General features: G+C 34.9%; 1 protein-coding gene across 1 annotated transcript in view; it reads right to left on the bottom strand.

The window, feature by feature from the left end:
- Positions 1–9,120: 9,120 nt before the first annotated feature.
- Positions 9,121–20,814, bottom strand: part of PIK3C2G (phosphatidylinositol-4-phosphate 3-kinase catalytic subunit type 2 gamma) — a 269,937-nt gene continuing 258,243 nt past the window's right edge. Inside the window, 2 exon segments of the mRNA XM_025047424.1 lie at positions 9,121–9,273; positions 18,499–18,624. Coding sequence (XP_024903192.1) covers positions 9,121–9,273; positions 18,499–18,624 — 279 coding nt within the window.

Below are 20,814 nucleotides of genomic sequence, written 5' to 3'. Positions count from 1 at the left end.
GATTAAGTTATATTCCTTGGTTTATGTTTTCATACAACTGATAACTGATAAAAGTGACAGTTAGGAACTGACTTTGTATGGTCAGGGAGGTCTTGGTGTTGCTAGGAGCTAGCCCGACACTCATAGTTAGGCCATGGTGTTCTCTTGTCGAACATAAACAATTTCACAGAGCATCAACACCAGACAAGGCCACTCTATGATCACAAGAGATCAAGAAAAAAACACAACCACTCTGTAATCATGCTTGAACACATGATGTTTTTCATGTTGAAAAAATATAAATCCTAAGAAAATAATACAATCTCAGCTCTGTTTTGGGCATTCTGATCAGTAACTTGCATCAATGGTACATGAAAGTTTTTTACCTGACTCAGATATGACAATATGTATTCAAACAGCAGGATTAGGCAACTTTCTAATCAGATTTGATGATAGAAGCCTCCCTAAATTGAGGGACACAAGATTTAATGGAGTGTCAGGTGTAAGAGTGCTTATTCTGGACTCTGTGGGCTTCTGGGTTTGCTAGAAACTTTTATGGAGTTACTTGGACAATATTTATGGCCAACCCACATATCTTGAACATCATCCATTTAACTGGTGAAAACTATTTCTAATATACTAGTTGACATACTCTTGTGTAGACAAAGGCAGGGATATTTATAGCACTTATAGTAGCCACCTCTGGAATACAGCTTTCCGATTAGAGCTTAAAAATGTTAACTAACTTTTTTGGAAGACTGATTAATACTAACTTATGCACACTGAAACACATACATATACCACATATACAAGCACATATGCATGAGCATGTACATATATGCTCATACAGATATACTACATATTTTATTCTGAAGTTAGTAAACGACAGGTATTTAACCAAAACAAAGGTGTTTGAACTTTTCAGAATATCCAAATAATTATTTTTGTTCTTAGTTTAGACCAGGGGTTCTCAAATTTATCTGCACACTGGAATCATCTAGAACATTTACAAAAAATGTTTTCAGAAATTCTGATACAATTGGTATTGCATGCTTAGGTATTGTGATTTTTAGAATCTCTTCAGGTTATTAAATTGCAGTGTTCTCTGAGTATGATCCTCAAGTCAGTAACAATGGCATAATGTGGGGACTTTTTAGAAATGCAAAAACATGGGGAGAATCCCACCAGGAAATTGAAGGGAGAGAAGCGAATGAGTTCAGGTTATCTGTTCCTATGGTTCCACCCAATGAAGTCACCTTCGAGTGGCCATGTTCTTCGACGTGACTCACTTCCTTTCTGGGTTTTGTTCAATAAGAAAGTCAAAATCTGAAAGGTAAATGTCAAAGAATGAAAACAAGTGTTCCGTTTTTCTTTTATATTACTTCAAGTGTTATGAGTAGTAGAGATAGAAATCAGCCTCCAGAATATGGAATGTCAAAAGTATATTAAATGGTACAAATTCATTTTTTATATAGTTGGTTTACTCAAGATTTATACTAGTTTTCTTTTACAAGTTCTTTGTTTTTAATTCCATAATGTGTGTATTAAAACTTAGGTGATCAGGGATAACATATAAAATGATCTAGTGAGAAATGCGGGAGCTAGCATATAACATACAAAGAAAAGTAAAGAAACAACAAAAGCCTAACTCTTATCTTAATTCAGAAAGGTTTTGGTTAGATAACCAATGAAGATTGAGCCTGGGGAATTAGAACCAGGTTGTTACAGAAAAGACAGTAAGTAATAGAGGTGCTGAGAATTAATTTTAAGTTAGAATGAGGAGACAACTGTATTTTCTTATTAAAAAACAGTAACACAAAACAGTTTTCGAAAGTAATATATGCTAATTCTGCAAACCGGAGAAATGTTAAAAACTATAAAGCTACAAATCATGATCAACCATGAAATAAAATAATCTCTTTTAATTTTCTGTATTTTGAAAAAAATTTTCAAATCTCTCCTTTACCTCATCATTTCTTTAGAGCACTGCATTCCCATAGAATTGTCTATGATGATGGAATTGTTCTATATCTTCTCTGGCCAATAGTGTAGCCACTAGCTACATGTAATTATTTACTACTTGTGACATGGCTAGTGCCACTGAGGAATTGAACTTTTAGTTGTTTCATTTTAATTAAATTTAAGTGGCCACATGGGGCTCGTACCTACCTCATGGATGATAAGGCTCTGGAATGCTGGCCTTACTTCTGGTCTTCGCAGGTTCAGGCTTTCTCCATCATGCTGACTCACCCACTTCTTATCCACAGATGCCACAATCATATCCTGTTTTTCTGATGTGTGTCTATTTCTTCCCAACCCTTCTCACTCTATTATGGATTCAATCAAATAAAGTATATAGTATCTTATTTCTGTAGCACTTTAGGAGTTTACAAAAGGCTTTCACACACATTGTTTAGTTTGATCCTCATAATAAATACAACTATAAACTATGTTTTTCTTGTGTTTTTTCCAAATGAAAGCTTCTTAACTGATTTGATCAAGTAAAGGAGCTCATTTGAAAGACCGACTGACAATATAAACACTGGTGATTCTGGGCATTGGTTTGAAAGATATACTTAAAATGATTCACAGAGATAAAATGAAAAGAATACTGAATTGGGCATAAGAAGACATATGCCTGCTATCAATGACAATAATAATAGTAATGATGTCTTGTGTTAAACACTAACCCTATTCCAAACCTTGTGCTAAGTGCTTTATATGCACTAACTAGTTTAACCATCGTAGCAATCCCAGGATAATTTGCAGATGAAGACACTAAAGATTAAAGAGGTAAGTAATGTGTTCAAAATAATATACTGCAGTTGTCTTGGGTATGCCCTTTACCTCTCATTGCTCATTTAATCCTCTTTAAAAGTGAAGTTCCTGCACAAGATAATATTTAAGTTCACTTCTAGTTCTCTGTAATGTAGACAACTGGAGTGTCTAATCTGATTTTTGGCCATATTCATTCTGATATTGATGTGTGTGTGTATGTGGATATAATTTTTAGGACTGTGGAAAATGTAGCAATCAGGGATAGAATAACTTTTGAAATTTTATATCCCAAAACACTTTCTTTTTATATTGATTTCGTTTCAAGGCAGAATATTTTCAAACTATTCTAGTTCCTTCTTGATTCTTGGGGTAAATTAGAAACTCAGAACCAGGGTCTGGTTTTGAAAATTATAATGATGGGTACAGACCTTTAAATTGCTTTCTCAGTTTCTGGACATTTAATAATCTCAGTTATTTTATGACCTCAGCCTAGGAAGAAAGTATATTCTCTTAATAAAAAGAGTCCCCATTCCTTTTGATTTAAATATTAAAACACCTATTTCTATGATAGCAGCTATGATTTAAGGCTCTGAACTCTAAGAATCAGTTTCTTTACTTATCAAATGCAGAGCCCACTGGAGACTGTGTTGTTGAGGTGACTTCAGTCTATGGACATGACACATGAATTCAAGTTTGGTCTTGTCTCCTCTAGTATTCTCTCACCTTAAAGTCACTTCAAAATACAAGGCATACACACACACACACATACACACACACACACACACACACACACACACACACACGCATACACACACACACATGCATACACACCCTGGAACACAATTGGGGGAAGTCGATATGGTAGGCATACCTTTGTCTGGAGCTAAGAATTTTAAGTTACAGCTTCACTAGAGTTTGGAATACATTTTGAGTTCAGCCACTGTTCATATTTCTACTCTAGTAGTTTGAGATCTGGCTGAGAAATTCATTAAAGAAAGCAGCCAATGTTCTTTTATCACCTAATTCCTAAAAGGCTTACTTAAGAAAATAAAAAACTTTGTTGTTCCTTATAATCTATTTTGTTCCAGGGACTAAATCTTATGTGGCCTGTATTCACTAATGCCTAAGGTTTTATGTGGCCTGTATTCACTAATGCCTAAGCTTTAATGTGAAATTCCTTTAATGATAACAAAAACAAACAAACAGTCATTTGGTGCAACATAAGCCATTACAAACTACCAAGGTTAATAAATCCACATGGCCATGCTTACCGAAGCCTAAAGTCTAAGCTGTGTGTGTCTTGGCTCACTGAAACATCTGTGTTGATGCTATGTTGGCTCCAATGTTCTTTCTGAAGAAAAAGTTTTGGTTAAGTTTAATCAGTTTAACTAAAATGTGTTGAAAGCATACAAGATCCTGTAGTAGGAAATAAAATATATCTTGATTTGTGATACCTGTATTATAATAGGAGGGTTAAAGTTGCTGGGTGATTGCTTGAGACACTAGAATTTCTCCCACGTGCTATCAGCTATTCACTTTTGGCCCATATAATATAAACAGTGGTGACTCCTCAATAATCCATTTCCTCTGGGGACCAAGTCCTGACCTTGCAACATATTTGCTGGCAGTGGGACTTGGATGATATGGGTTGCCATGTTGTATCTGTGATCCTCAGTTTCTTTTACTTTGTGTTTTTTGAGATGTTTTAGTTTTATGTGGAAGTTTTTTAAGGATTTTGAAGATAAAATGGAAGGTGGGGGAGTTGTGGAGGTGGCCGGTTGTTCAGTCCTTCAGGTACCTTATAGCCACTTAACTTAAAAATGCTTCACCTACCTGCCTGCTCGCTCTCTCTCTCTCTCTCTCTCTCTCTCTCTCTCTCTCTCTCTCTCTCTCTCCCCACCCTGCCTCTATGTATATATACACACATAGAAGTACATATGTACATGTGTATATTCCATTTAAGATGTCATTTGAAGAGAAAAATTGTGCTGCTCTGAAACATTTGAACATTACTACTAACAACATAATAATCCTTCCTTTTTTCACCTCATTAGACTTCTTGTAGGCAGTAAACAAAATACAGCTATAAAAGGACTAAAGGATCTTTCAAACATTACATAAATGAGAGTTAAGATCAGGGACCTGTATTTCTTGTTCACTGGTGTGTCATTCAATTATTTATTTAGACATTAATTCACAAATACTTATTGAGCATCAACTATGCCATATTTTTGTGGGGCTTGAACAAGTAAACAAGAGAAGACCCAATGTATTAGTTAGTTAGGGCTGCTGTAACCAAGTACCACAGACTGAGTGACTTAACAGAATTTTTTTGTCTCACTTTTCTAAAGACCAGATGTCCAAGTTCAAAGGATTGTCAAGGATAGTTCCTTTTGAAGACTGTGAGGGATAGTCTGTTACATGCCTCTCTCTTAGCTTGGGGCTATTTGGTGCCAATCTTTGGTGTTCCTTGGCTTGTGGAAACATCGCCCCAATCTCTGCCCAAGGTTTGCATGGTATTTTCTCTGTCTGCGAGTCAGTGTTCAAACTTCCCCTTTTTAAAAGGTGTCCTTTTAAATGAATTAGGGGCTCCTCCAATATGACTTCATCTTTACTAATTACATCTTCAGTGATTCTATGTCAAATAAGTCACATTCTGAGATTACTGGGGGTTAGGACTTCAGTGTTTGAATTTTGAGGGGATATGACTTAATCCATAACATCCACATCTACCTAATTTTAAAAGTTATAAATAAAACTAACAAGTTGTTAAATACAATATGTTCTATGCTCCTGTTTTGACAAGTATACCTTTAAAAACACCTGGAAGGACAGTTTTTTTGTTTTTTTTTTTCCAATTACAGTTGACATTCAGTATTGTTTTGTGTTAGTTTCAGGTGTATAGCATATTGGTTAGACATTTATATAATTTACAAAGTGATTCCGCCCCGCCCCCAATTAGCCTAGTACCCACCTGGCACTATACATAGTTATCACAATATTATTGACTATAAGGAAGGAGAGGTTTTAATTTGGAATTCTTGGAGATCCATGTTAGATTATGGTAGCTTGAGAAGGGCTAGCTCCTATTCTGGCCTTCTCTATGCCCTACTTTTTCTTTTTGCCCCAGGCTCTCTCCTGCACTGTGAGTGGTCTCATGCACATTTGTGGACACTCCTGTTGGCATATGCCAGTATTCATATACTCTGCAAGCAGTTTTCCCTCAGCCACCATTGAGACCTAGGCATTGTTCACATTGGTGGTGCAGTGTGATTTCAGGTGAATGGACCCCTTGAAGAGGCCTGCAAAGGCTGCTGAGGCAGGGAATTCTGGGGTCCTGGGTACCTAGACTGTGGTCTAGAATGAGAGTCCTGGGTGTGGCTGTGAGTCACAAGTGGAGGAGGCAGGGTCCTTTTTGGTGAGGACATCAGGGCTAGGACTTCTTTTGCCTGGAACTGAGGATGTACTGTCAGTGAACAAAACTCTAGTCTTGAGGTTTATTGTATAATGAAAAGAGACAAAGCTTAAATAATAAACTAACTAACTAAATAAATTGTGTAGAATATTCAAAGTTGATAAGTCCATAAGAAAAAATGGTAGAGCAGAGTGAGAAGGGTCTGGTGTGTATCTGGGGACAAGGTAGGTTATAGTATTATATAGAGTGGTCAGGGTAATCCTGACAGATGGAAACATTTGATCAAGACTTGAAAGAGGTGAGAGAGGCAAGTGGATATATGGGACAAAAGCACATTTTTTTTTTTTGATAGAAGGGGCCATCTGATGAAGATTCCAGGGGTGAAGTATGCCTAGAGAGCTCAGGGAATGAAAAGAGGCCAGGGTTCCTTAGGTGTTACGAACGTAGGAGGATATAATGGGAGTTGAAATCAGAGAAATAGCCGTTGGGAAGCCAGATCACATAGGACATTTTAGGGTTTTTTTGAAGGCTTGGGCTCTTACTCCGATTAGAAACTCCTGCAGAGTTTTGAGCAGAAGAGTGACATGATCATTCCAGTTGCTGTGTTGAAAATAGACACTGAGGGGGGCAGGGTAAGCACAGAAATAAGGAGACTGTTTAGAAGAAGGCAATTGTAATCTGGGACAAAGATGATAGTACTACCTTGGACCAGAGAGGTAGCAATGGACAGTGATGCCTGGTTGGAATTGGGATATATTTTGAAGGTGGAGCCAACAAGAATTCTTGATGGATTGAATATACTGAATGGGGGTGGGAGGAGCGAATCAAAGATGACTTCAAGTTTTTTGCTATTTACAATATATTTGGGGAGTTAGTTTTAAACATGCTGAGTTTTGAAATATTAGGTATTCAAGGGGGATAGCTAGTTGGCAGTTGGGTATGGAACTCTAAACTTTGGGAGGGTTTCTGGGCTCGAGTTATAAAGCTGGAAATCATCAGCATACAGATGATACTTAAACCCGTGTGACTCCATGAGGTCATTAAGGGGTGAAGGTTGATGAAGAAGAGCACGGAGTGAGCCCAGGGACACTCCAGCGTTGGAGACTGTGGAGAAGAGGATGCTCCTGCAGAGAAAACTGAGAAAGAGTGGCCAGTGTCATAGAAGGGTGTGGTGTCCTGGAAGACCATGCATTGAGGAAGATAGCTCCTGATTGTGTCAAATACTGCTGATAAGTAGGGTCAGATTAGGATTTAGCTACCTGGACATCAGTAGAGACCCTGACAAAAGTAGTTTCATTGAAGTGTTGAGGGCAAACACCTCCTTGGAATGGATCTGAGAGAAAATTTGAGAAGCAACACTGGAGACAGAATAGAGACAATCATTTTTGAAGAGTTCTGCTGCAAAGAGGAGAAGCAGGGCAATGTGTCAGTATTTTGAAGAGGTAGTGGGATGATGATAAGTTTCGTATACTGACTATAATATGTAATCATGTAACATCATGGTTGTATGCTGAAGAAAATTATCTAGGAGAGAATAGAAGGGAATTCCAGTAATGTTTGTGAGTAGGTAAGAGGGGCTGGAATTCAATGTATAAGTTGAAAGATGGTTTTGTGTAAGAGCACGGATAGTGTTTCTATGGTAATAAGTGGGACGATGGAACACAGAATTTGCTGGGTGGGTAGATGTGGTAGTGGAATCTGTGGAGATCTTTAGACTGATTCCGATTTCAAGTGAAACAGAAAACAAAGTCATGAGCTGAGAATGAAGATTAGGGGAGGAGGTGCTGGCTTTTCAGCAGAGAGAAGGGTGTATAATCATTGACTAGCAGAAAGGGAGAGTGAATTGACTAGAAATACAGAATTAGTGCCCAGCAGCATTAATGGCTTACTTGACTTCTATGATCATACCTTTCAATGGGACCATATCAGCCCATAGCAGGCATTCAAATATTTTCAATGAGTAAGCGTACAGACTTTTACATATTTATATAGTTATGTAGATGACCATATCAAAAAGCCTAAATTACTTGTTAAATTCAAACGCACTAAAACATTGAATAAAGCAAGAGTTTAAAATCTCTTTTTGTAATTTAAATGACAGAGACTTTTAAAAATCTGATTTAATTCTCTTAAACAATGTAGCATAGTGCCTTGAATTGTACCTATTTTGCTGATGGACATCTGTAGGATTGTTTATTTGGGTCATTATGAGGTAGGTTCAGAAATAAGGAAAATACTTGATATACAATGTGAAGAGGTTTGATCAAAGAGTTGAGTTTCAGAGTTTGAGATCTTGGAGTTAGGAGATAATGAAGTTTAAAATGTGATTCATGCCTCTGGATGAGTGAAATACAGTAATGATGAATCGATTGGTGTTAAAGAGAAAAAAAAACTACAGAGAAGTTTCTTCTAAAATTGAATTTAAGAATTTCAGGCATCGATGTTTTGTTTTTCTGATAGAAAGCAAAATATCATTTTGTTGGAGTTTACCACTCTCCTCAATATATAGGATTATAAGTGGTTATGCAGGTATATAGATTTAATTTAAATCTAAAAAAAATCTGTTATACTTAAGTCTTGAATTAATTGATGAGTTTTATTTGCCTATGTTTCTTAGAAAATCCGTGAAAAATATTGCTTTTAACTAGAGGCACACAATTAAAACGTGAACATGTGCTTGATTTTGAAGATATGTTTAAATTAAATGTCCTTTTATTATTTTACATATTGAATTTTATACAATCATCATTCCACTTGAGAAGAAAGGACTATAAGAAATACAGGTAGAGAATAAGTAACTGTAAAAGACTGATTCTGGTTTCTTTTTCATGTCCTTAGTACACTACACTATCTTTGACAACAAAGATGTCCTGCTCATGTGATAAAGAAGCCCAGGAGTGGAAAAAATACAAGTAGTTAATGAATAATGCATATGTTCATAGCAGTGGTCAAATTATACTGTTTCCTAGTGGGTACCATTTTTCTTCATTGAGCAGGACACTACAAAGTTGGATGTTAATTGCTCCCACAAATGTGTTTTTACTCTTCACAATTAACATTAAGACATGTCCTTGGAGCTCTGTGACTTCATCATACACCACCTGAAAAGAGAGAGAAATAATGAAAATATAAATCAGATATGCTAAATGAATCTTTTGAAAAATATTGCTTGTAATAAAAATATTTAGCTACTAATATCTTGTTCCTTGGAATGGCTAGATTAATATTTGAATCCTTCATTTTTAACTCATTCTGAGAAGCTAAAGGTTCTGCTAACATAACAAAGTTTAATGGCAATATTTTTCTAAGAAGCTTAAAATTTATCCTGATTTCATTAATAACTGTCCAATTCAAATTTAAGACTAAATTATTCTCTAGGAAGAAATTTAAATACACTTCACCTTTTAACTGTCCTTGAATTTACTGAGCAACATGGGGACTTGAACACTTTCTTTGTTCAAGCCTAACGATGAAAGCAGAACTATTTTCATGGTTTCCTCATGTTATTTTAATGCAGTACAACAATTTTTTTCCTGCATGTGAAGAAGCCACCCTATGGTTATTTTGTTTAAAATTGCTTAATTTTTAATTATGAAAATATATGCTGATTAAATAAAATATGGATGAAACAAAAAAACAAATAAGAAAGTAAATATCTATATTTCTAACATTGAGAGATAATTACAGTTAACATTTTGATGTTCTTTTTGTTTTCTACATATAATCACTTATTAAGTCTGAGCTGTAATTATGCTGTACGTTCAGTTTTGTGTCTTGTTTTTTTTTCACTTACTAGTCATGTAACTTTTTTTTTTAAAAAAGGGATATGTTTAACTGTATTTCATAATATCCAGGAAGGCACAGGCATTACCACCAGGAGCCTGCAGTGGTAAAGAAACTTTAAAATTGTTGTACTATCAAGAAATTAGTTATCCATCATGGAAAGAGGGGAGAGCTGTGTGTAAATTCAGCATGGTTTCCAGGAAAACTCCTTAGAACACAGTTAGAAAAGGAGTTTTATATGCCCCTTCAAACTTGCTTGCTTTCTATAAACAAGTCACAAGATAGAAAGCATTCTCTACATGTGCAAAAAAGGAAGCAGAGGAAACAACTTAGGCGGAAGCCCTCTGAGTCGGTTGGCAGGCCTCCTCAGTGTGTATGGAAGTAACTTCTGGTCCATCACATGGGAACTTGCCTAACAATTATGCACCCATTAAATTATCAATTAAATTCCATTCAAGATCTATTAGCTGCTCTGAACAATGATTCACTTATCAAGTAAATAATAATCAAGGATGTGAGATCCAATATAATATGTTTACCAAGTTTACCTTGCCATATGTGACAGTTCTGGCTACCTCCTCTTCTAGAATTGTACTCACATTCCAGACAGGAGATTATCTTTTCAGTTTCTAGGACTGCTTATTCAAATAATTCCATTTCATCTGTTGAGCTTCTCTGGGATAATAAAGGATTTTAAGGGTAGCCTTAAAAATCTCAAAATCCTACCACTGTAATTTGTCTTCTTTCACTGCACGGGATGCCCAGCGTAGACTCCCTCCTCCTGGGCTCTTATCTTTCCAGGACTTCAGTGTAAACTCCTTTTCTGTTTCTCCACGGTGGCTCTTTTGAATTGTCTAAACTTTCCCCATTTTCCTTCCACAAGACTTTTAGCAGATGAACCTATCTCCTATTTTACAGGGAAATAGATAAAGGAGCCCTCAAAATGTTACTGTACGTGAAGTAGAAAGATTGGATAATTCTAAGCATCAGGCCATTGGGAAAGTCTGGCTTAAGAACTCTGTGAATCACATCAATAAGCCCTAAAGATGTAACTTTAAAAGAAGCATATCCATAGTTCATATTTACATGAATCTGTTGTCAATTATATGTTTTCTCATTTGCATAATGGTGATAATAATATTTACCTTTTAACATTATGGGGAAGAATAAATGATATAATGAATACAAGCCTTACTGCAAAGTCTGGTACATATTAAACACTAATAAATTGTAGCTGAAAAAGATCCATCAAATACACAAAAAACTAGTTGTTTCTTGGTATCTTGCATTAGTTGACTGGAGAAAACACTGGGACAGACTTGAGTCTCCCAGGTATTTAGCAAGCTGAAATTCTCAAGAAATGCCCCAAGGAATTAATTGCCTTACTGGTTAAAATAACAAACATTTGAACTCCAAAGTTTATATTACTTTATGGATGTTTTTCCTTGTGTTTCATTATGCAAAAGTAATTTTCTTAAAAGTGACTGAAGTTTTATAAGCATATAATCATTGCACATCATAGATGACATACATACATCTATTAATTTCTCAACTGCATCCACAATGTTAATAAATAGCACTCTTTTCTTACTGTGCAATAAGTAATTAGTGGGTAATGCTAGAGAAGTACATAAATGATTTTATTCTTTGAGACTTTTTCACCAAATGATTTAATATGTTCTGCCTTCACATAAACAGACCAAAAATGCAATTATTTTGATTTCACTTTATCATACTTTTTACCCATAGGCATGAGCCAAGTTTTTATTGCCTTGACAAATACTGAATTTGTACATTCAAAATTATTACATAAAGTAGAAAAAGATTGTTTAAAGTAATTAATATCTATTAACATATATAAGCACTTTGTGATATTTGACATCAAGGTCTAGTAAATAATTCTAAAGTATATTTTAATGATTACAATGGAAGAACAATAATATGGAAAGCTAAGTATATCTAGTGCTGGTGGGAAGAGGGGTGAGGAGGCAGGATGATGAAAGGAGGAGTTCAAAACAATTGAGAACAGAACTCTGCGGGTGGAGAGAAGGAGGGATAACAGTATAGTTTAGTGGGGTCAATGTGGGCTTTGGAATCATGCAGTTTTGGACCTGAATCTAGTTATGTGGCCCTGGTCAAAATGTTTGATCTCAGGGCCTCAAGGTCTTTATTTACAAGTTGAATTTTCATCATGCTCTAAATATCAAACGAGAGGACCATATGGATAACAATAGCTGTTGCTTATTGAGTATACCATATATTTAGCATTATGCTAGATTATCATATACATTCTGGAAGATATTTTAAATACATAGAATGTTCTCATTCTGTCCTTTCTAATTTCTCCTTTATGCTTTATACTAGGATAATATCTAAGAAAGGAATGTAATGTAAAAAATACATTGACTATAATAAGATAATTCTGTTATAAGATAGAATCTGTATTCCTATTGAATCATTAAAAAAAAAGCTACAGTGCAGTTCTGAACACCCCTATCACCAGCCCTGCTCCACCTTGAGCTCAGTCATGCCTACCGCTGGGATTTGTGTATGATGGGGGTTTTCAGGGAGACTGCTGGCAAAGCCTGTTGAGACTTAACTCTGGGAAGTGTCAAGTAGACAAGCTTGGCTCTGCATGAAAGCTTTAGTATATGAAGGCTGGATACTAAAGGGATACTTGGCAATATTCTTGACTCAGCCTTTCTCAGGTCTGGGTATTAGGGAGGAAAGGGTTATAAATAGAAATGGAAAGAACTGTTTCCACGAAGAGCTTTGTAAGACATTGATGATGCGGAGTAATAATCCCTTTGTATTCCTCTAAGAGATTTATATAAAAAAGAGAGCAGGGTCTTTCTCTCCCACCTCCTAGAACAATGCATGGCTTTGGCAGTTTGAGAAATTCCAGCCGTGGTGAGAAGCCAATGTAGTAGTATTCAGGAAGCAAAGTGGGGGAGAGATTAAAAACAAGGTAGATGTCATGTGATAATTTACAGGGCTTCCCAGAAAACACATTAAAAACATTGCTGAGGATGCCCAGAAATAATCGAGGGATTTGGCAAAGAGATGAGGGTTTACATCACAGCTGAGGTCAAGAGAAAGTAAAGCCAGAGTTAAAACTGATGTACGTTACTTCTTCTTTTGCGTTTCTTAAAAAATATATTCTCGTATTGATACACAGAAAAGATTGGGAGAAAAATTAAAAATCTGCACAAATACATTCCTACCCCACATACACAATCTGAAACAGCAGTTCCACAAAACATTGTAAATGTGATACATGCTTATATAGCCTTTTTTCCTTCATAGCTTTCTAAATTCAACCAGCTTCCTTGACAAACTCATTTATGTGATGATCATTACTATTAAAAGAGTTACTTATCCACATATTAATTCACATTTTTGCAGATTTGGATTCTGTGTAAAACTGGAGTTTGCAATGCATGGATTATGGTTTATTAAACAATTTTACATGTGTTCAAAGTACAAATGGAATGTATCCATGGTATAAGTATAGACTGATGGAGAAATTATTGCAGCAATTTTTAATCAGTAGGTCTTGAATGCGTGAGGACCCAGAAGTATTGCAAGCGATCACAAAATTTATGGACACAACAAACATATAATCACTATGCATGTATATATACTACTTTTTATAATAAGACATAAAGCTTGAAATAAATAAAACAAGTTTTTTTAAACTCTCCTGAATTCTTAGTGGTTTTTTGTCATGAGCTTCCTTAGATTACAAATGCAGAAGTACATCATTGAGTCTGAGAAGTTTCTTGATAGTGAAGTAGGGGGTCTTGTACTCAAGAAGGATAGAAACTAGTGATATTGTTGGGAGGTGTGTATCTCTAGCTATTGGCATCATGAGAAACAATAAAATGTCTAAATAGCTTTGCTAAATTAGAGGTCTCACCCCCCATATATGCATATGCATGTATGTATATATAGTCTTACATTTTATAGACACATATGTGTCATTTATAAAACTACCCCAAATATTTAATTTCATAGTCTTTTTAGAAGTAAGTTTTAAGGATACTAAAAAAGATAAATTTTTCTAGTCCTCAAGATGTTTACAATAAACTGTAAGAAAAAAGTGTATATGACGAAGTAAAAGATGGTAAGTGTGATATAAGAGTCCAGGAGGAGAGAATGATTCATTCACAGAGTCCACATTTGAAGTAAGCTTCAAGGCAGCAGTGAATGGCACAGGGGGTGAACAACGGCATGAGCTTCATCATAGAAGTCCTAGGGATGATTCAAGGAATGACAAACTGTCTGATGTGACTTGCGATTATGGCTAAGTCTAGGACTAAAAGGGCATGAGCACACAAATGTTGCCAAAAGTGCAAAAGACATTCAATGGAAGAAGAATTGCCTTTTTAACAAAGGGTGCTAAAATAATGATCATTCATAGACATAAACAAACAAACAAATTTCAATCTAAACCTTACACTCTATTAAAAAATTAACTCAAAAATGGACAATGTACTTCATATAAAATGTAAAAATATAAAATATTTAGAAATATATGGGGGAAAATCTTTAACACTGCTAAGTGAGGAGTTCTTAGACTTGATACCAAATGCACAATCCATAAAAAGAAAAATTGATAAATTTTATATCATCAAAATTAAAAACGTTTACTCTGTGAAAGACATCATGAACAGGATGAAAAGACAAGCTACAGAATTGGGAAATATTTGTAAACCAAATATCTGATGAAGGACTAATATCTATAATATATAAAGAATTCTCAAAACTTAACAGTAAAATGCAAACTATCCAATTAAAAATGAGCAAAGATTAACATCCAAAATATATAATATATATGTGACTATATAAGAACTCATATAACTCAACAACAACAAAACAATCCAATTAAAAAAAGGCAGCCCTGAACAAGCCCAATCCCGTCTGATCTCAGAAGCTAAGCAGGGTCAGGCTTAGTTAGTACTTGGATGGGAGACCACCTAGGAAGACTGGGTGCTGTAGGCCTAAACATAAAAATAAAAATAAAAATAAAAAATAGGTAGAAGATCTGAATAGATATTTCTCCAAAGAGGAAATATAGACGGCTGATAGACATATGAAAAGATGCTTAAGGTCACTAATCATCAGAGAAATACAAATTGAAACCACAATGAGATATCACCTCACACCTGTCAGAATGGTTATCATCAATAATTCAAAGAACAACAGGTGTTGGCAAGGATGTGGAGAAAAGGGAACCCGCATACGCTGTTGGTGGGATTGCAAATTAGTGCAGCTACTATGGAAACAGTCTGGAGGTTCCTCAAAAAATTTAAAATGGATCTGCTTTTTGACCTGGCAATTGCACTTCTGGGTATTTATCCAAAGAAAATCAAAACACTAATTCATAAAGATCTATGCATCCCTATGTCCATGGTAGCACAAATTACAATATCCAAGATATGGAAGCAACTTAAATGCCCATCAACAGACTATTGATAAAGAAGTAATGATTCATATATACAATGGAATATTAGCCATAAAAAAATGAAATCCTACCACTTGCAACAACATGGATGGACCTAGAAGTTATTATGCTGAGAGAAATAAGACAAAGATAAATCCATATGATTTCATTTATATGCAGAATCTAAGGAACACAAAGAACAAACTAATCAAAAACAGTCTCACAGATATAGAGGACAATCTAGTGATGGCCAGAGAGGGGGAGGTTTGGGCTGGGAGAAAGGAATGAAGGGTTAAAGAAGTACAAATTAGTGGTTGATAGATGGTCACGGGGATGAGGAACATGGCATAGGGAATGGAGCCAGCAGTAATGTAATGGTTATGTGGTGAGCCAGAGGGAAGATAATCAGAGGGATCATTTCATAAACTATATAAATGTCTAACCAATGTACTATATACCTGAAACTAATAATAAAATAAAACTTAAAAACCTTAAAAATATAAGTGAAGACTTTTCACCAAAGAGGATATACAAATGGTAAATAAGCACATGAAAAGAAGTTTGACATCATTTGTCATTACGTAAATGAAAATTAAAACCACAATGAGATATCACTCTATACCTACTAAACTAAAATAAAAAAAAAAGGTTAACACCAGATGCTGGCAAAGATGAAGAGAAACTTGATCATTCATACATTGCTGGGGGAATGTAAAATGGTATAGAAAAAGAATATGGCGGTTTCTTGTAAAACTAAATATACTATTACAATATACCCCAGTAATTACACTCTTGAACATTTATGCTAGTGCAGTTACAACTTATGCTCACACAAAAACCTATACAGCAATATTCACAGCAGCTTTGTTTGCAATAGCCCCCAACTAGAAATAACCATGGTGTTATTAATGGATGAACACTTAAAGAAACTATCATACCATGACTACTAAGCAATGAAAAGAAATAAACTATTGACACAGCAGCTATTTGAGTGGATCTTTAGGGAATTAGGGAGTAAAAAAATAAAAGCCAATCTTAAAATGTTACAAACTGAATGGTTCCATTTATATGACATCAGAAATGATGAAATTATAGAGATGGAGCACAGGTTAGTAGTTGCCAGTGGTTAGGGTGCGTTGGAAAGAGGGAAGTATCTGGCTACGGTATAAATCTAGTAGGGTAGCACTAAAATTTTTTTCTAATAAAACTGTTCTGTACCTTATGCTGTGATCACACAAGTCTATACATGTAATCAATATTATAGGACTAAACACACACATATACACAAGAGCACCTTTAAAACTGGTGAAATCAATAAAGTCAATGGATTGTATTAATGTCAGTTTTCTGGTTGTATTAATGTCAGCTTCCTTTAGGGATAAATGGTTGAAGTGTATTTGAATTTTCTCTGTATTATTTCTTGCAACTGCGTGTGAATCTACAATTATCCCAAAACAAAAATATTTTAAAAAATTGTATGAGGATGATATTACTCCAAAGAGACAACTTAGTAAAATTACTGAGTCAAGTTTTAAGGGCTATGAATGTGATGTTTAGGATTTTTTATTTTATACAAAAGGCAGTGAAGAACCTTTGAAAAAAATGTGAATAGGAGATTAATAAATATGACTAATTTTTGAAAGACAGTTTAGGTAGAAATATAAAAGACTGAATCAAAAAACACAAGACAGGATGCAGATAGGAGGCCATTATAGTAGGCAAAATCACAAGAATCTCAAACAAAAAAATGGCGATGGGACAGAGAAGAAATGATAGATTTAAGAGGCAGGCAGCTGCACCAGCAGAACTGGCAAAACTTGGTGATTAGTTGGTGATTAGTTGGACAGGTGTCATTAGGAAGTTATCTTTTGAGATGGCAAACAGGAAGAAAGCCTGGTTTAAAAGTGGTTAGGAGATATTTAAATGGAACTCTTCAGTAATAGGTAGATGTATAGGTCAAAAGGTTAGGAGAGAAGCCAGAGCTTGAAGAATAGATTCATATACAACCTAAATATAGGTGATAAATGAAAATTTGTGAATACACAAGATAATTTGAGAGAATAAATATCAAGAAGAGATAATGGTAGATAGATGATGGAACTCTATCAAACAATATTTTAAGAGGAAGAATGGCAATGAAGGAAAATGAGCGAGGGGTTAGAGAAGATGGAAAGAAATTAAGAAAAGGTAAACCTTAAGAAGGAAAAGGGAGGTGTCAAGAAAGAGGGCACAGTCAATAGTGCTTCTCTGTAACTTCAGGAGAGGTGAACCTGAGGGCTCATTGCATTGAGCAATTTGGAGGCTATAGGTGCAATTTGCACAAAGCAGCATCAATTGAAGTCAGAATCCACATTACAAAGGATTATGGGTGAAAAAGGAAGTGAAGAGGTGAGTGTAGGAAATGTGAGTTAATTTTTTTGAAGTTTAGAGATGACAGAGAGAGAAAGAAAAATTGTATGCTTTAGAAATGTTGAGTTGAGGAGTTTTGTCTTATAAAGATTTCCAAGTCAAAGATCCAGTGGATGAGACAGCCTTAAGAATAGCAAATAATCAACCAAGCAAGGTACAGAGCAATGAGAAAGGGTGGAATCAAGAGAATTAATGTAGGGTTTGACTTAGAAGTAGGAGATTGGGTGTTCAAATTGCATAATACAAATGAATACTCATTTAATTTGTATTTTGTACTTGTTTATTTATTTTCAAATGTGATTTTATAAAATGTATTTTTATATACAGGTTAGACTATGGTAAGATTATTAGGTAAGGAAAACTAGGTAGAGAAAAGTAAGGTTAGGGAAAATAAGATGAAGTCAGAGATAATAGCAGTATGTGAAATAAGTGCCACATAGTCTTAGGCTTTTACTGGAGGCTAGCCACAATTTGAAAATTGGTTCATAAGCACTTTGAAAGTAGTATCTGTATTTTCCAGTCCCCATAGCATCTAGAACAGTGATTAGCACACAGTGGCTATTTTGGGGAATGTCTTCCCTTTATGGAATAATGCTGCCAATAACTGCAAATTTTCCATATTTGGTTGTTAAGCTGAAAATGGTAAGAAAAATACAAAGCGACTAAATAAGAGATGAATCATACTTACAATTTCATTGTAAGTGGGGTCGGTACATTTTGGAACAGATTTTGTTTTCCTCCTACGGACTTCACTGGGATATGGTAAAAGATAAAATTCAACATGTGCACTGGGCGCGGAGCCATCTGGGAGATGCTGCAAAGGAAAACGGTCATAAATATTAATGCATGTTGCTATCAAAGAAAGCAAATACATAGATACTAAATATCTAGACCAAAGGCAGGATCAAGATTTATTACCGTCACTCTGTTTATAAGAAAATAAAAGAATAATCAAAAGAAATACATTATTGTTCAGAAATAACCCCAGAGTAAGTTAAAAGAGTAAAACTGTCCATCTTAAGTGTTGTGTCAAAGAACTAATTTAAAAGCCCATTAAATATAATTTATTTTTTACAGTAAAAACTAAATTTGCATTTTTGACAGAAATGGTCAAAAGATGAATATAAGCCACAAGCAGAGACAGTAATTAAGTGCCTCAGGATACTGTATACCACTTGAAAATCAAAAAACTCAAGTTTAACACATAAAATTAGATGTAGCATTTAATGATATGTATATGTATATTATATAATACTGCATGTTAAAGCAGAATTTAATGAAAACATGAGGCCTACAACTTTAATACACTTAACATGCTTTTTAAGATTGCTTATAATAATTTTATTTTATTATATAATTTTCCTAAAATATATTGGGTGATCCTGTTTAAATTGTGTTTTATGGAGCCCCAAAAGTCGCCTAAGTTGCTGCCTGAGCAACGACTCCAAATGCGTGAGTCTCTGGACCTCCTCTTCCTATTATTTCTAATCTCTGCACACCCCAACCTCTGCCTTCACAATTCTGGCTTCAGAACTTTTCTCCTTTTTTACCTTTCCTTATTATGAATATTATTATTTCTTAGCATATCATTTGAAAAACAAGTCCCATGTTTCAAAAATTTGGAAACTACCATATTTCAAAGAAATGGTTCAGTCTTTGCCATCTTGACCAAATGGAGAGTAAATGGTCCTAAGACTCTAAATCTCTGATTTAATAAAATAAGAAATGTTTGTATAATTTGAAGAAGATTATGTGAATATCAGATTTGAGGAATTAAGGGCTTATTTCGACTACATTCTATGAAATTGGTAATTTTTAACAAATATATTTTAATGCTCTGAATCACTGATATTCACATGTGAACAAACATCCAGTGCCACCCCCAACCTCATTAGCTTTAATTTTCCATCTGTCTTTGGCACTCAAAAAAGCATATTGGAAAGTAAGAAACTGTGATATATGTTATTATACGGTTAACTTTTATTCCGTTCTAACTCATATGGTAAAATTATTAGGAAAACTTGGTTCTTTTTATTATTCACAAATTATGTAAAACACATCTGGGTACAACCATATGTCAAAATGCTAAGACTGTCAAAATTGCTGCTTTAGATGGAGCTAAGGTATCCTTCCCCCACTTGAAATCTTCTCCCAGGAGGAGGAACTCTGAAATCATGTTCTTTATGATGAGCTCTTCAGTGACACAGAAGTTGCTATTAATATTCGAGAGATTTTTTTCATTTTTATTTTTATTTTTTTGTGAGAAGAATGAAGGGAGTAAAGTGTTTTTGCTTTGTGTAATTCTCTCTTATCTGCCGTGGGGCCTGATTTTACCATACCTGCAATCATTGTATATTCCAACTTAGTGGTTAGAATCATGGTTAGGGAAGTGGACTTATTATTTGCAATCTGGCCCCTTCAATTTGCTAGATATGTGGCTTTTGGCAGGTATCTTAACTTTTCAATGGATCAGTTTCCTAACCTGTTAAATAAAGATAAAGGAGATACCTATTTTATTGTATTAAAAAGGTTAGAAAAATACATAATGTGAGGACAGTGCCTGAAATATTAAATAAATATTTGATACTATTTTTATTTTCTTTAAATTAAACATGAATTTGCTATATGTATTGATTGGGCATGAAGATATCCCTAATTTACTATGATATTTATGAGCAGAGATTTTTCAGCCTTGGCACTACTGACATTTAGGGCCAGATAATTCTTTTAATTCTTTCATGTAGGTGTTTTTCTGCTACTGGCATCTAGTAGGTAGAGTTCCAAGATGTTGTTAAAATCAAAATCTATCTTCTGTCTCTCATCTCTTCTGTCTTTCCTCATCACAACAAGATTTTTCCAACTTGCTAAAATTTTATTTAATGATGCTATTTATTTTCCCTGGTGCCTCCCTTGTCTTTGATTTTCAAATTCAAGTGTGTACCAAGATCAATATCCTGTCTTTTTGCCCCAGCCCATCTGCCACCACAGATCTTTATTCTCTTAT

Source organism: Pteropus alecto, unplaced genomic scaffold (genome assembly GCF_000325575.1).
Source record: "Pteropus alecto unplaced genomic scaffold, ASM32557v1 scaffold103, whole genome shotgun sequence".
NCBI lineage: Eukaryota > Metazoa > Chordata > Mammalia > Chiroptera > Pteropodidae > Pteropus > Pteropus alecto.
Note: the sequence above shows the minus strand (reverse complement) of the source record. Positions and strands in the feature narration are given on the sequence as shown.